General features: G+C 52.4%; 2 protein-coding genes across 7 annotated transcripts in view; one reads left to right on the top strand and one right to left on the bottom strand.

Annotated features, from left to right (window-relative positions):
• Positions 1-2,079: 2,079 nt before the first annotated feature.
• DPAGT1 (dolichyl-phosphate N-acetylglucosaminephosphotransferase 1) lies at positions 2,080-8,258 on the bottom strand. 2 transcript variants are annotated; one of them, XR_005932997.1, is made up of 10 exons: positions 7,153-8,258; positions 6,919-7,039; positions 6,620-6,833; positions 5,952-6,098; positions 5,733-5,817; positions 5,094-5,282; positions 4,363-4,450; positions 3,809-3,999; positions 3,006-3,734; positions 2,080-2,662 (listed from the first exon to the last, which is right to left on the bottom strand). XR_005932997.1 is itself a non-coding variant. In XM_030021921.2 (9 exons), the coding sequence occupies exons 1-9, from the start codon at positions 7,305-7,307 to the stop codon at positions 2,597-2,599; spliced, it is 1,221 nt and encodes a 406-aa protein (XP_029877781.1). In that variant the 5' UTR covers positions 7,308-8,257; the 3' UTR covers positions 2,080-2,596. The 2 variants fall into 2 exon arrangements, 1 of the variants encoding a protein (XP_029877781.1); XM_030021921.2 differs by lacking the exon at positions 3,006-3,734 and having other exon boundaries at positions 3,844-3,999; positions 7,153-8,257.
• The window catches only part of C2CD2L (C2CD2 like), a 31,833-nt gene continuing 24,316 nt past the window's right edge, over positions 7,612-15,128 (top strand). For 4 of the 5 annotated variants that reach the window (XM_041125335.1, XM_041125334.1, XM_041125333.1 and 1 more), the window contains exon 1: positions 9,028-9,385. In XM_041125335.1, coding sequence (XP_040981269.1) covers positions 9,143-9,385 — 243 coding nt within the window. In that variant the 5' untranslated portion in view covers positions 9,028-9,142. Of the gene's footprint in view, positions 7,707-9,027; positions 9,386-15,128 lie in introns of those variants that run through there. The other variant, XM_030021917.2, reaches the window with a different exon arrangement.

The raw sequence follows: 15,128 nt of genomic DNA, 5'->3' as shown, positions 1-15,128 counted from the left end.
CGGCAGGGCTTGCGCGGTGGCGGGCCTGCCTGCTCGTCAGGGAGCTGCTGCCGGCGCAGCTGGCAGCGGCGGAGCCGGGCGCTGGCAGCGGCGGACCTGTGTCGGCTGCGCTCGGGACGAGCTGACCGTCTCGCAGAGGGCCCCTCGTGCTTCCCGTCCACCCGCGGGCAGGCAAAGCACCCACCGCGCGAGCGCTAGTACTCCTGACAGGAGGTGGTAACGCTTCGAGATCAGCTCTGTGTGAGGAGCTTTGCCTGTGTCACCCCTTAGGTTACGTGAGCGAGGGCTGGTGGGGGTAACCCAAAGGGGCAGAGGCGATGGGGCACTCCGATGACCGCACCGGCAAGATGCCACCCCGGCTGGGCTGCTCCCACAGCTTTTTGAGGAGTGGGGTCGGCCCCCGGGCCCTGGTCTTGGCCCAGCTCCCCTCCAGACTGAGGCAGGGGGGCTCCCAGGATCCCTGCAGACTGAGCGGGATCCCTGCCCGTGAGGGTATTGGGCTTACGGTGGCATATGGGGGAAGAATGTTCAGGGATGTGTAAAACCTACTGTGAAATCCTTTTTAGGGGATTCTGGGAATGCGTGAAGGGAAGCACCAAAGGTGGAGAAGGCGTCAAAGAGGACCAGGAGGAAAAAAACATGGGAGGAGCAGCAGGGTGAAGAAGGTGGTCGAGTGTGAACAAATTGCTGATTGGTAGCCTTTATCTCTGCAGTCTGTCCTGTCTCGCTCAACTCCATTTCTAGATTTTTTTTTCCACCGTGAGGGGACTGTCTACTCTGTGTGCATGTGAATGTCTGGATGTCTAAGTGCCAGCAACTGGCATCAGGCCACAGGTCAAAGGGGCCAGTGTATATGTCGTACTGGCGAATGGGAAGACTGGAGCATGTGCAGAGGGGAGCCGGGGCTACGGTGGAATGCCAGTGTGTGCGATCACTAGTGAATGAGCCAGACTAGCGAGCAAGGTAACAGACTTTGGCGCCAGGTATCCAGGACCAGATATGGGAGCCATTGGGGTCAGCAGGTTGCTTACTGGAGGTAGGTCTGAGCCAGCTTACTGGATAAAACGGGGTAGGCATCTGCGAGTTGGCTACTTGAAGGCCATACGTCTGGATCAGCTAGCAGAGAGACTAATTCCTCTCTCTCCCCCCCCTCTCTAGGAGAGAAGATTTGAGTAAGAGCAAGTAGTATAGTACCGTGGACCTCAGGTGTTCATATGCCCCGGTGCCAGGAAATCCAGGGGCTAGTTGCTGGACAGACTGAGTGTTTACGGCCAGCTACTGAAAGGATTTGTTAACATTTGTGTGTGTACATGTATATGTTTATATGAATACACTCTACTAGCAGACTTCCAAACTCATCAGCTGGAGAGGAGGAAGAAGATTTGGCCACTTGTACCGTTCACGTTTGAGTGCTGTGTATTTTCTGTGTTGATCAGTGTTGCTGGACACATGCATTTCTGCCTACCAGGAATACGTTCTCAGCCTCGCTACTGGCTGGACTTGGGTGTGTGGAGGTGTGGCAGCCTTGCATCTATTAAGGTACTGGACTCGGCAACTTCTACTGTCACCCATCTCAGCGTCCCTGTTTTTGCTGTTGGATTATTTCGCTTTTCACTCCCATTAATCTTGTGCAGACTCTTTAACCTGGTACTCCAAGGCTGTGTGTGTTTATCTGTCAGGAAGGCAGCAATTCTGTGGTGAACTACGGTGCCAGCTACTGCTATATAAATAACGATTTGTATTTGAGGAAGAGGTAATTGCAGCCTGCAGGGTCTTACTTCCACATTAATCTAAGGCTTTTATGGAAGTCCTCTGTTACGCAAGGACACAGCCATCCTTACTCTGCTAGCCTGGTCCAGACATGTCCTATTCCACGAAGCAAGGTAGGAAGGCAGATGATAAAGATGTTCAGAAATAAAAGGCCTTTGGTGGGAACATACCCCGTAGCTGTGAAAGAGAAGGGAGTCTGCTGCAGAAACGATCAGCCCCCTAGCAGGGTAGAAAGCCACAGAGATGCATCGTGTAACCTAGTTTCACTACATGTCAATATTCTCGAGGCAAAGCACGAAGAGGAAAGGGTACCATGAGTTATTTTATTCTCAGAGCGCTCTTGAGTTTTGGGTATGGTTTATAACATGTCACTCTATGTCCATGGACCAAAGGCAGGATTGGAGAAGCCAGGAGAGGATTCTGGTTTACTTGCTCTGCTGTACAGAGTCTCATGGAAATGGAAGTTCCCGTTTCCTCTCTTGGGGAACAGTAACATGGTTGCTAGATGTATAGAGATTTCATCCTTCCCACTTTGCTGTGAGTAAACATTTGGGTCATTTACTTCCCCTCTGAAAGGTATTCCCAGTAACAATGATGTCCAAGTAGCAGTGAATCTTTTCTGTCAGCAGAATCGGACAAAAGCCTTCTGTGCACAAAAAAAGATGATTACAGTTCAAGACTGGCCCACGCAGAGTAGTTGCTTGCATTCTGACGGATGTCCTGAGGTTCTCGGAGGGCCGGAGTAAGATCAGTTGAATCATTTGGTCAGCAACTGGAGAAAATTGACTGGCAGGTACAACTCTTTCCCCTGCTCCCGACAGCCCAGTCATACATCGTAAAACAAGCGCACTAGTTGGTACCGGATTGAAAAAGCAATTGTGCTACCCAGGACCTAGGTAAAAATGAGACAGACAACAGAAACGTTATAGTGTTAAGTAGTTTACAGGCTGGCAGATTCCTCCTTTCCAGACGGATTTGCTGCGCTTCCGAGCGTGCCTCATTTCACTAAATAACACCACTTAGGCTACATTTTTTAGGTATAGAAAGACGAAAGGCAGAAGTCTAGCCAAAGTCCTCGGTTCTTTGTCCGAGAACTGTAGCTATCTGCAGGAGACTTCTGCGTGTGCCTGCGCGCAGTCGCATTGTGAGAACAAGTGGACGAGATGAACGGTTGGGAACAACTCTTTCCTCCTTAAGGAGGAAACGTAAACCCTATGGTTTGTGACAGAAAATACCTCATGTCAAAGCTGCAATTCAGCATCCTTACAAGAAGGTGCTGACAAGACTTCTCTGCTGTGACTGGGCTCAAGATCAAGCAGTATGTACTTCCCGTCCTCTCCCATCCCCGATGTAGCCTGCCTAAGCCCTGCTCAGTCTCCAGGTTTGTTTGCTGGAAGTCCTTCCTCACCAATGGGAATTTGGCTAAGTGTCTCTTCTCTTTCCTAGTAAGAATCTCTTATCTTTGATCTGAGGATGAAAAAATAATTTTATTGTGGGCAACTAAACAATGCAGGCCTTTCCAAAAGCAGTGTTTCTACTATATTATGGAGGCGAGTTCATGTGCTGAATGGAGGTAGCGGCAGTATCTGAGAGGCACGTTATCCTTGTGCTCCAAGTTGCTTCAAAACACTCCTGCACCCCACTCAGATTTCAGATACCGCTGAGCTGCCTGCCACGCTTACGCAAGTCCGCTGACTGGAGATAACTCCGGGACTATTATTTGGTGTGACTGAAAAACGAATGTGGAAAAAAGGCTGTATCGGATCAGAGTGACAAGGCACTCTGCTTTCCTAATGTTTTTCTAGCAGCCAGCGATTTGTGCCTTGGGACTCTTTTCAAGCTAACTTAGGGACTTTATATTTATTAGCTCCCAATGAATGGGGCGGGGAGGGGGGAGGAATCTGTTTCCTCCTTGAGCTGTGTAAACCTCTGATTCTCCTCAATTTGCACAGCTCAACTGCATCTTGTGTGAAGAGCATGATACTCTACTTCCCCCTTTCAACTCTGGAGACCAATTTGGATCTGTTTCTATTGCAAAGTACGTCTTTCTACTGGAGGAACCATTTGTCTGACCTGAATGAGTAGCAACAGGAGAGTGAGATTTCGCTCGTGGGTGGGTCCAATCAGCTTTATAACAAAGTTAATAAGTGTCATATTATTGCACTCGGTGTATTCGCCATCTTCATCTGTTCCACTCCTCACATCTACTATGTGCAAGATCTTGACTGCCTGGGGAAAGAAATGTTGCACACTATTTCACCAGGTATGTTTGGTGCTCACCGGCTGGTTTTGCTCTAGATCCCTTTTGCTGTACCATCCCTGAAGTCTCGCTCATGCTCTTACTGAAAAGACAGGACAGGCTTATGATGGTCCTGGGACATGGCTACGCGTGCTGTTCTGAAAGACTGATTAGTAACACATTTGACTGACTGCTAGGGAGGGTGACATGCTAAGCAGAATATTTTCTTCTGGATTTGAGCCAGGAAATAACTAGTGAACCCAGAAGTTAGGCATTCCCTCCCATCCTGTTCCTCTCACATTTGATCACTGCCTTAAAATGAGTCTGGATTTTGAATGTTTTCCAGGTATTACCTTCAGAATGTTTGTTCCCAGGGCAGAGAGGCTCTTAGTTTTGAATTTGGAGTAGCTCATCTCCAACTTCCCTGTACTAGGATTGAGCCTAAAAGAAACATTAAAATTTTAGTCTGGATAGAGCAAGGAGACAGAGAGATCCCTATGTAAGCAGACTTAGATCCCTAGCTGAGTAGCTGAGGAAGAAATCCACTGGTGGAAAAAGCAGGAATAATCCGGTATGCTTAACAACAGCTGCTGATACCTCATCCCTCAGATTGGGCAGAGTCAGGAGGAGGTTCCTCCCCACTGCACCCCCAATATATGCATAAAGCTATATAGTTTTAAAAATAAAATAGAAGAATCTAACAGCTGCAGAGACAATTGTTGATATGGCATAGTGCCACAGAATGTCTGCTACTATGAAATCTTAGCAGATCCTACTGCAACAGCATTAAAAGTGGCCTGTATCAATTTCCCTCAATCTTGTAGCTGAGAATAATCACATTCTAACATTGTTAAAAATCACTCTTCTTTAGCTGGGGGAGGGGCGTAGTCGGAAGAGTTAACTTCTTTGAGAAACCTCTACTGTGTGACTCACTTGTAGCTGGCAGAGCGAGCCAGCTAACTTTTAACTATAAAATTTACTTTGATGGCTTTTAAAAAGAGCACCTACCATCACCTTTCTCAGCTGGTGTTGGAGATAAAAGGCACAATCTGTGGTACCGTTATGGGTCACTCTGGTACATTACCTCGGCAGCCGGTGACGGGGACAAGGAATGATGTGGAACAGTTGAGGCAACGAGTAGAGGAAGTTGAGCACTTGTGGGATGAAAAAAAGCAGCATTGTTTTGCTAAAGTGCCCCAAGATCCCCACCACTGCAAAGGTCATGCCAGCAAAGTAGCAGAAGGTGTCCCCAACAAACACTCGAGATGGGTACCTGCAATCCACAGGGCAGAAAAGCAAAGGTCTGTCACAATTGCTGTTGCCATGAAAATGACTTTATAACCACTGAATGTATTCCCACATGGCAGGTTAGGGGCCAAGAGGGGATCTACACCGTAAAAAACAATTGCAGATATTTACGCTAAGAACTGCGGGACTGGGACACACAACCTGACTTTCAGAGAATATGGTATGAAAAAACAGCTAGCGAGACATTTGGGGGAGCGTATTCTGTGCATTTTGGTGAGCCGGCGTGACTGGAATTGTTCTAATAGAAACAAAAGCTACCAGTGCATTGATGCTTTGCACTCTTGGTTCTAGGAAGAAGCCTGTCTACGCTCCAGTGTCCCACCTGCACATTGGTAAGTGGTTTGGTTTGTTTGAAAAGGAAGAAAGTAAAGGGAAAGGATGCTTCTGAAGAAACTCTGAATGTCTGTCCTCTTACCAGTTGTGGTAAAACAGCCCCAGCGTGGTAAAAAAAAAGGGAATCATGAAGTAGAGGGAAAAAATGTGATCATCTCGATAATCCCCTATAGAAACAAGAAAAAAATGCATTTGTGATAAGACAGGACTGGTTGATTTTTAGTAATACCAGATATTGAAATCTAGGATTCTATCTCCCTTTGCTTTTTGCACACGCAAACATATATGTTATCTTCCTTACCATTTAACTCTACAATGTTGAATACGATGATGGAAGCAGCTATCACCAGAGACTGCCCTGCTTCAATTCCATTAATTCCAGCAAGAATGTTGATGGCGTTGGTGCAGAACACTGCTAGCATGCCCATGTACACATAGTAGAGGATACCTGCAGATCAGAGTGAACCAAGCGCTTTAGTATTCATAGGCGAAGCAGGCCCCGGTCCAGTTCACCAAAGCTCTCGCTTCCTGCTTTGTACAACAATCCATTACCTAGCGCTCTCAGTGAGTTTTGATAGCGGTAGCTTACTAATAAATCACTCCCTGTCCTGTGAACAGCCCTCATGTGTACACGTATGTACAACACAGTGATGGCAGCAAACCGTTTCGACACGGCAGCAGACTGTAGCGCTCCGTTTCTGTCCTTTGGTCATTCTGGTATTGGCAGCCGAGTGCTCAACTATTGCCAGAATCCTGGAAAAATGATCAGTGCCTATCTATGTGTGGTTGAACGCGTGCTGGGTTTCTGGATGTTCTTTCCAGCTTAAAACTTGGTGGGGTTGTGCCCTCTCTTTGGTTACTTAAGCAAATCCTTCGTGTGTTCCCCCTGCAGCACAGAGTACCATCAGGTGACCCTTTCTGCTGATTGCTCGCCGCTTGGATGATGGCTTCGGGTGATTCATAACTTACCCAGGTCCAAGTGCATGCCCAGCAGCACCCGGAAGGGCTTAGGCACCACAATGGTCGTGTTCCCAAAGTTGGTGAAGTAAACCATGAGCAGCGGGAGGGAAGCCATGGTAGGAAGAAGGAGCTTGTGGCGCCAGCGCAGGTTCAGAACGTCATCGGCAAAGCCCAGGAAAATCATGCAGCAGATGGCGAGGAGCGAACCGATGAGCTCCACGAACTGCAGAACAGAGGACCCCGATTACCAGCGGCCACTCCCTGCCCGTGCCCACCACGCGCCCAGCGCCAGGCCAGGCAAGCCTCACCTCGTCATAAGGAAAGGCCGCGCACTGCTCCTCCACGAAGCATCTCAGGAAGGGCACGGGGATGAAGCAGAAGAGGGTGATCAGGAACACGGCCCCGCTGATCACACCCTGTGCTTCGGGGCTGAAACGAAGGCAAGGTGGGGAGTCAGCCCGGCGGCCGATCCCGATCCCGGTCTCGGGGCCGGTGCCGGTCCGGCCCCGCGGCGCACAGTTCAGCGGGGCAGCGCTACTCACACGGGGTGCCGCGAGGCCTTGTTGAGGTCTTGGCCGAAGAGCCGCGCGGCGAGGAAGTGGTCCTTGAAGGCCGGGATCAGCGTGAGCGTGGCCACGAAGCCCAGCAGCGACCCGCCGAGGTTGATGAGGAGGGGCACGGCGGGCCAGGCCGCCATGGCCGCGGCGGGCGCTGCCCCTGCCAAGGGCAAAGAGCGGGGCCGGGCGCGGAGCGCCGCTCGCCGCCTCCCGCCGCGTGTTTCCAGCCGGAGGCTACTGAGGAGGCACCGGATGCGCCCTCCGGCCCACCGGCGAGGGGCGCGCCATCTTTGGCCCTGGCGCGAGCCGCCTGCCGGCGTGGGGCTCTGCGCGGAGACCGGCCGGGGCCGGTACCGCTTTCGGCTGCTCTGAGGGCGTCCGTAAGCCCCCGTGCCCGGCGCTGGAGCCCGCGTGGATCCGCGCGGGAAGCGGCGCTCGCCCCGGCCCGGGCGCGGCCCCGCGACGGGCTCCGCCCCGCAGCGCCCGCAACCGCCATGGCCGCCTCGGCGCCCCTCGAACCGGCTCTATTCCGCCTCCAGGTACGTCACTTCCTTCCCGGCGGGGAGCGGGCAAGCCGCAGCTGAGGGGTGCGCGGCGCAGCGGCGGCGCCCGCCCGGCCGGCCTCCCTCCCGGCGGCCGGCACCGCCTTTTGTGCCCAGGTCTGGGAAGCGGCGCTTGCGGGCGGCTGCCGGCGACCCCCGAGCAGGGCAGCACTGCCAGCCTCCGGGGCGGGGAGCCGGGTTACGGGGGGTGGGGGTGGCCCTCCCGCGTCTAGCGCTGGCGGGATGCGCGGGAGTGAAAAACGGAGCGACCGTCGGTCTCCTCGCGCCACGCGTTTCCTCAGATGCTGGGGAAAAAAAAACCACCCCAATAAAACGTCTTACTCGAGCTCTTCAGTCGCCAGGCGATCTGTAACAGCTATTGGAGCCCCAGGGGATTATTCCTGGGGGGGGGAGGGAGTCGGGATAGGCGCAGTTTCTCTCCACAGATGTCGCGTTTGGGTGCGAGTCGGCGGGCAGAGGCGAGAAGCGGCAGAGGGTGCGGTAGCAGCCAGCAGGGCTTGCCCGTGGTGACCCGAGGTGCCTTCAGACGGCTTTTCCCGTGCTGCTGCTCGGGCGGGGGGGGGGGGGGGGGGGGGCTGGGGAGGTGGCCAGAGACCCTCCGGCAGAGCCAGGAATCGGCACCAGCCGGCCGCTGCTACCTTGGGTCGCGGCCGTTGCGAGGAGAGGTGGTCGAAGCTCCTCTTACCTGCCCTCCGCAGCGCAGGGGGCCCGAGCTGGCAGCGGGCGCAGGGCAGGCTTCCACGTGCTGGTGTGTCCTGCGTGCCTGGCGTAGGGCGGGCAGTCGCTGTCGGCGAAAAAGACGGCGGCGTTACGAGAAAAGCCTTCTTAATCGGGGCTCCGAAGGCCGGCGGGGAGCTCGGCTTCCAGGGCGCGGCCGCGCTGCTGCTTCAGACCGCCGGAAGAGAAGGCTCGCGGCGGCAGCAGCTACGAGGTTGCCCGGACGGGCGGCCGCCCGTCGACGACGCGCAGACCCGGACGGGGGGGGCCACAACGACGGGAGCGGCCTCGGGAGGGGAAGGCGCGGAGAACCGGGCCGTAAGCTGCGCCCGGGGGGGGGGGGGGGGGGGGGGTCGGGCCGCGGGGCAGACCCCCTGCCCCCTTCGGGCCGCCCCGCCAGGCCGCGCGGGGGCGCGCGCCCCGCGGCGCCCCAGCGCCGGAAGAAGGCGGCCGCCGCCGCCCCCGCCGCCGTGCGCGGGCCGGGGCGGCGGTTGTGCGCAGGCGGGCGCGCCGCTGGGGCCGGGCTGCGGCGGCGCGCGGCGGGGGCCGGGCCGGGCCCACGTGCGCCGCGGGGCCGGGAGGAGGGCGGCGGCGCGGCCTTCCCCTCCCCCGGCGGGAGGTGGCGGCGGCGGCGGCTGGGCCGGCGCCGGCCCGTCATGCCTGCCGGCCCGCCGTGAGTCGCTGCGCGCGGCGCCATGGGGCCGGATCCGGGCTGGGCCGCGCTGGTGCTGCTCTTCGCCGCCTCGCTGCTCACCGTCGCGGCCTGGCTGCTCCAGTACTGGCGGTCCGCGGCCCTGCGGGCGCCGCGGCGGCGCGGGGCGGCGGAGGAGGCCGGGGCCCGGGCGCTGCTCGCCGCGCTGCTCGCCCTCCGGTCCCTACGAGAGCAGTGGCAGCGGGCCTGGGTGCGAGCCCTCAACAGCCAGGCGCGCCGGCACGGGGTACGGCGGGGCCCGGGCGGGCGGGGGCGGGCGCCGTGAGGTGGGGGGAGCGGCGGCGGCTTCTGGGCGGGCGGTGCCGGCTGCCCTTTGTTCTCGGGCTCCGGGGAAGCGTCCGCCGCCGGGCGCTGTCGGGGGCGGCGAGGTCTTGGCCGACGGAAGCCGGCGCCGCTTTTCGAGCAGCTTCGCGCCGGCCTGGTGGGACGGGAGCGTAACTCGACGTGAGTATGCCGCCTTGTAAAAGCGGGGGAAGGTAGGTGTCGATGAAACCGGCTGGTGTAGCCGCTTCGAGGTTTCCACAGCAACCTCTTCCGACTTCGCTGGTCTTTATTCCCTTTAATCTCCTAGCGTTACCGTTGTATCGATCTGTAGTTTTGAGGTTCGCGAAGGAGACTATGCCTCGCTGATTCCGTATGGAAATAATTCCACGGTAGCTCGCGTTGCTTGCAAGGCAGGTGCTTTTGCCTGCAACAGCTACGATCCGAGTCTGTCATAGTCTCCTTTTTTTCTGTCGTGTGAACAGGAAGGAAGGGCCTTTCTGCTAAGTTGCACGGGAAGATCAAGAGCCGAAAAAGGTTAGCGTGAAGCTAATGTGTTTGAAGAAAATGAGGTTAAAATCTTGAAGAATGCAATGCGAACTTGTGTTTGAGTTTTCCAACGAGACTGGAAAAGTCTCTCCCCTTTTGACAAAGTGACTTAAGTTGTGGACTAGAGGCAGGACAGAAAAGCAGATCTCTGAGTGCAGCACGACCACGTGAAAAAGTCAGGCGATTGATGAAGGCGGGGAGGAATGAGAAATTATTACTCCCCCTGCCCCCGACTGTTGTTAGGTGTATCAACGTAATAGGCTTTGTAAAGTCTAACCCTGTAGGTACTGTCATGGCTTTGGCTCCTTTGGGAATGTTTGCATAGCAGTTTTTCCAGCATACCTTCTGTAGCTCTTCATTTCTCTGTATTTTTGTTTGCCTCAGTGTAATCCCTTGATAATAACTCGCTGGGATGAGAAGAAATTGGATCTTTGAGGGAGGTGACTTAGGAAGAAATGCTTGGTTTTGTTATGTGTCGCCTGCATGGTACCTGTCTTTTTTCGGGCAAGTCCTTTTCAGTTACAAGGAGTGGAAGTTGCACCCGTGCGATACAGCCATTTACATAAAGGCTGCAGAACCTGAATGAGTGTCCTCTGCGGTTTGACCGAAGGAGGGCTTAACTTCATTGGCAAGTACAGGGCAGTTCGGTTTCGGCCTTTTGTTTTCCTGCTTCAATTAGATAGCGTTGTCTGGCATCTTGAGAGCAGAAGGGTTAATAAGGCTTGTTAAGCAGTTGTACTTGAAAGTAACTGCACAAGACAGAACAAATCTTAATCACGTAGGTCAAGCGCGGTGTTCTTGAAGTTCCGTAGTCCTTAATGGTAGCGGAGCAGAACCCTTTTTGAAAGGATTTAATCAAACAATCTCCTTCAAAGCGCAGAGCGAGAGCTGTGATTATTTTTGGATGATGGTTGCCTCCTGGCATTAGGAAGTGCAAAACGACCAGAATTGGGATATTTGTGCGTGATGAGCCCCCTTTTGCATTCCTTTTCTGGCCTCAGACTGGGTATGTTTTTGTTTTACCGGTGTCAAGTATTGTAGGGCAGAGAATATTTAAAAGTGTTGTCCGCCACTCCTTTTGAAAGGATGTACAAAGTCACATAAGACCAGGTAACGTGGATTTAGAGCACAGACTGTCACAGGTTTTGTAAAGAAAGCCATAGCCGGTACTGCTTGGTGCTGGTACCCTGTATGTTGGCCGTGGGGGAGCGGTGAGTTTTCTGAGAGACTTTGTTGTCTGTCGCTTCTACGAGGCGAGATGGTTGAGTGTTACTACTTGGAAGAGCAGCGTGTCTCAAGGCGAGTTTTGTACTTGTAAGAAATGCATAGAATCAGCCTTTACAAGTATTGTGCAGGTATGAATGCAGATGGGCTGTCCGCGTACGATTGTGTACCCCTGTTCCCCGGCTGATTTAACTGCTAAATTGTATCTTCTGCCTATTACAGATGGATGGGGGAATTGACTTGTTCCGAACCTTACCTTTCTTAATGCTTGTCTTATGTATGTCTCGTCTTCCGATGTTGAGGTGTGTCAGAGACCCTGCTCGTGAAGCTGGGTGTTGCTTATTGCCACCGTTTTGCACAGATTTGGTTCATTGGACCTGCCTCACTGATGCTCCCCAGCTAGTTTTTATTGTTTTCCTTTTGAAGAAACTAAGTTTTTGTTCCTTGTTCCATTGTGTTCAGTCCTTTGCTTTCCCACCTGTAGTTCTCTCTGCTCCATGCGTGGCATGACTTCTCACCTCCTCCTTACTTTGCCTTGTTAGATTGACTTACCAAACGTTAGATTGACTTGGAAAAGTTGGCACAGTTTCTCCTTCATTGCTACTTGCGATAAGTGAAATTGTCCTTTTTAACAGAAATGTAGCCGCACCCGGTCTCTCTTTCCCACCTTAGATCTAGCTGGCTAGCATTAGAAAATGGGAATGGATGTTTGTATCCCCGTGCAGGCTCTGATGGTGTCGAAGGACAGGGTATTCAAAGTTGTTCATTGGTTTTAGCGTGAGCTTATCCTCTGACAGGTTTTCAAGAGACTGAGTGCTCTGTTCCCAAGAGGTCGGTGGAAAAATGGATCTTTCCACAAAGGCGCAGTTGGTCTGCCAGATATGGGGATAAAGATCAGGTTAACCATCAAACCGTAAGCTGTGCCTGCTTTTGTGAATTTGGCTGTTACTTCTCTGGTGATTCTTTGTCTTTTAATTTCCTTTAATGTCATGAATTGCTTGTGCTTAGTTGTCAACAACTGAGAAAACGGTAAGGTGCCCGTTCCAAAATAGGGTAAGAAGTTTTCATAGCTGGCAGTGGGGGGAAAAATCGACTGGCCCTGTTGTTGTGTTCAAGTCCCATTTCTTGTACTGGTTACTTGAACGAGTTCAGAAGCCTTCATCGTACTCTAAAAGAGAGTTAGAAAACAGTCCAAGGGCAGGAGGAGTCCAGAGTGGGGGCCTGACTCCTCTGAGAGATGGTAGGACTGATTACGAGTAGTAGCCTAACGAGTAGCCTAACCGGGCTATGTTCTTGATTTTACACGATGAGGTACAAGAAGATTGAGAGGGTGGCACTGTATAAGGCGGATGTGGGACTACTACCTGCTGCAGGCTGTTGGAACTGAATCTTTTGTCTGGAACTAAACGAGACTAGATTATGTAGCGTAAGATTATGCTCTTGATAGTTACACTGGGTAAGATGTGAGAAACTTGGTCTGGTGTTTAACATGTCAGCTGCTAAAGTTCTTCTGCCTGCCTGACTCCATTCCTTTCTCCCTCCCTCCTCCTCCCCGCCTTCCCCTGGTCTTGCAAATAGCCAGCTGCAGCATTGAACCCGAGATCCGCATCCTGAAAAAGCTGTCGTTTTTGCTGCGGAAAACTTCTGAGTGTCAGGATACGCTCAGCCGATTTATCGTACGGAAGCCAAAACCCTGCAGATCCTGCTCGTGTTGAACCCTCAAAGCCAGCTCTTTATTTTGTGATGGAAAGTAAGTTCGTTCTGATACGATGCATATTGTATTGAGGGGATCCGCTGCTGTGAGTGACACTTAGTGGCTCCCCTGCAGTTGGCTCAGTACAGTGCACAGCAACTGCTTCTTGTCTTTTCAAGACCTGACAGGAAAGTTGAGGGCCTTTCTCTGGGACAGAGCACGCACAGGCAGAGGCCGTCCCTCTTCGGAGAGAGGGACCGAACAGAAGTGAGAAGATCTGTGAAATCCCCCTCCACCCCACCCCGTAGAAACGCACCCTCTCGTCCCGTGCCCCTCTTGTCAGAACGCTGTGGCCATGGTGGCCAAATGTCAGCAGTCACCTGTATCTGATGCGCTGCACTCTTCCGTTGTGTGCCGAATTCCTCAGATTCTCACAAAATGACCTGAATTTCTATGTTCCAGAATTTAGAACTCCTGTAAGGTGAAGATTACCTGATGGCTGAAATGGCACAGAGGCCCCTGGAGGGCCATGCTTCGGTTTCAGCTGCAGTCGTTCCTCAGAAAGCGGCGTTGCTGTAGTGAGTTGCTGGGTCTAAAAGCTGTTCTCTGAAGTGGGGCCTGGTGGTTACCCTGGCGGGCTGTGTCTTATGTGGGTTTCTGGATAAGATCGGGAGTTACCTGGAGCTGCTTACATGTGTTTAACTGGGAAAAATACTCCATCTCGGACCCTTTTCTTCTCACACCCCTCAGGTGTCCCATTCCTGCCAATGCCTTGCTTTTGAGCCGTAGAAGTCCAGTGCTCAGCCCCCTGGTCCTCATAAAATGGGATAAAGTGACCGATCATGTAACTGGGAAAGAGATAACAATGATCTTTTTGCTAGTGTTTCTTCCTTGTGCCTTGGAATTAAGACATGGAAATTCTTTTGGACATGTGGAAGAAATGGCACAGACTTCGATCAGGAATAGAGGTGGAAGAGTTAGTGTGGGCCATGAATCCAAGTAATGCTGACAAAGCCACGGAGATATGTAATTGTTGCTCAAGATGACTACTTACGTAATGATTTCAGTCACTTTGCAATCCATATAGAAAGTTAGGGTGTTGCAATGTTTGGCCTAGACTCACAACGGTCCTGTATAACACAGTTATGTTTGAGGTATCTGTTTGTCAGGCAATAAAACAACTGAAAATTAGCATTTTGTCTTTTAGCTGGCGCTTCGGTGTTGAGTTTTTGCAAGATGCGTTCTGCTGAGGAGCTCCTCGCTGACTTATATGAGAACTTTCATGTTACAGCCTGTAGTGCTGGGCGGCTGTACCAGTAGAAGAAGAAGTAAGACCGTTTTAGTCTCCGTTGCAACTTCGCTAACATATTGCAAGGCTGAGTGACTTTTCGTGCCGTGCCATGCCCTGAGGAATTATGTTTTCAGGTGATCTAGGGGGCTGCTGAATGAGAAGAGGGTAGGGACTTAATAATATGAAAGTGCTAACTGTAACTGAGAATTTTTTTTAAGCAATACTCCTCTGGTCTTTTAAAAGTTTGATGCGATTAAGGGAAGTCAGCCTCAGGTTGACTACAGTCTCCTCCATGTAGTCCATGCACACCTTCTGAAGAGTGCAGAACAGACTTGTTCTGGGCTCAGTGTGTGTTAGGATTCTTTGTTTTGTCGTTGTGATGATGTTGCATAAAGGATAGTTCTGCCGTCTGCTGAGGTCTTGAAGGAGAAGCTGCATCTCCTTTTTTGCGGTGCATTGTAGTTCTCAGGTAAACCTCAGTTTAGAACTGATGGCAATTTCGTTGTTGAAAATAATTCCATCATTGAAAATGCGCTAGCCTTGTATTCCCCTGTGGCCCCCTCTGCCCTGGCCCCCCCCCAGTCCCTGTCTCCTACGAAATTATTCTTGAATCCGGTCAACGGAAGGGACATAAGGCCTGATGGGGCTCATTGCAATTGACAGTGCCTCCTTCCCCACTCCCAGTCTGACTCCACCCCTGCTCTCCTTTTAAGTCCCGAGGGCAGTTGCGGATAGATTTACGCTTAGAAGCGAGTGATCTCGCTTTCTCCCCAGGTAGACTTATTCTTAGCTCCTTTTGCTGTCACATTTTTTTCATTTTAGCTTATCAACTGACAAAAAGCCATAAGGAAATGCAGCTCTGCAAAGCTGGGTTTAATAGTGGAATTGTTGTGGAGGAGCCGATGGTTGTGAGTACGTCAGGCTGTCGGCGTGAACTCAGAACAGCGGAGG

The sequence above is a fragment of the Aquila chrysaetos genome, chromosome 8, assembly GCF_900496995.4.
Source record: "Aquila chrysaetos chrysaetos chromosome 8, bAquChr1.4, whole genome shotgun sequence".
Lineage (NCBI taxonomy): Eukaryota > Metazoa > Chordata > Aves > Accipitriformes > Accipitridae > Aquila > Aquila chrysaetos.
This window is presented reverse-complemented; position numbering and strand designations above follow the sequence as displayed.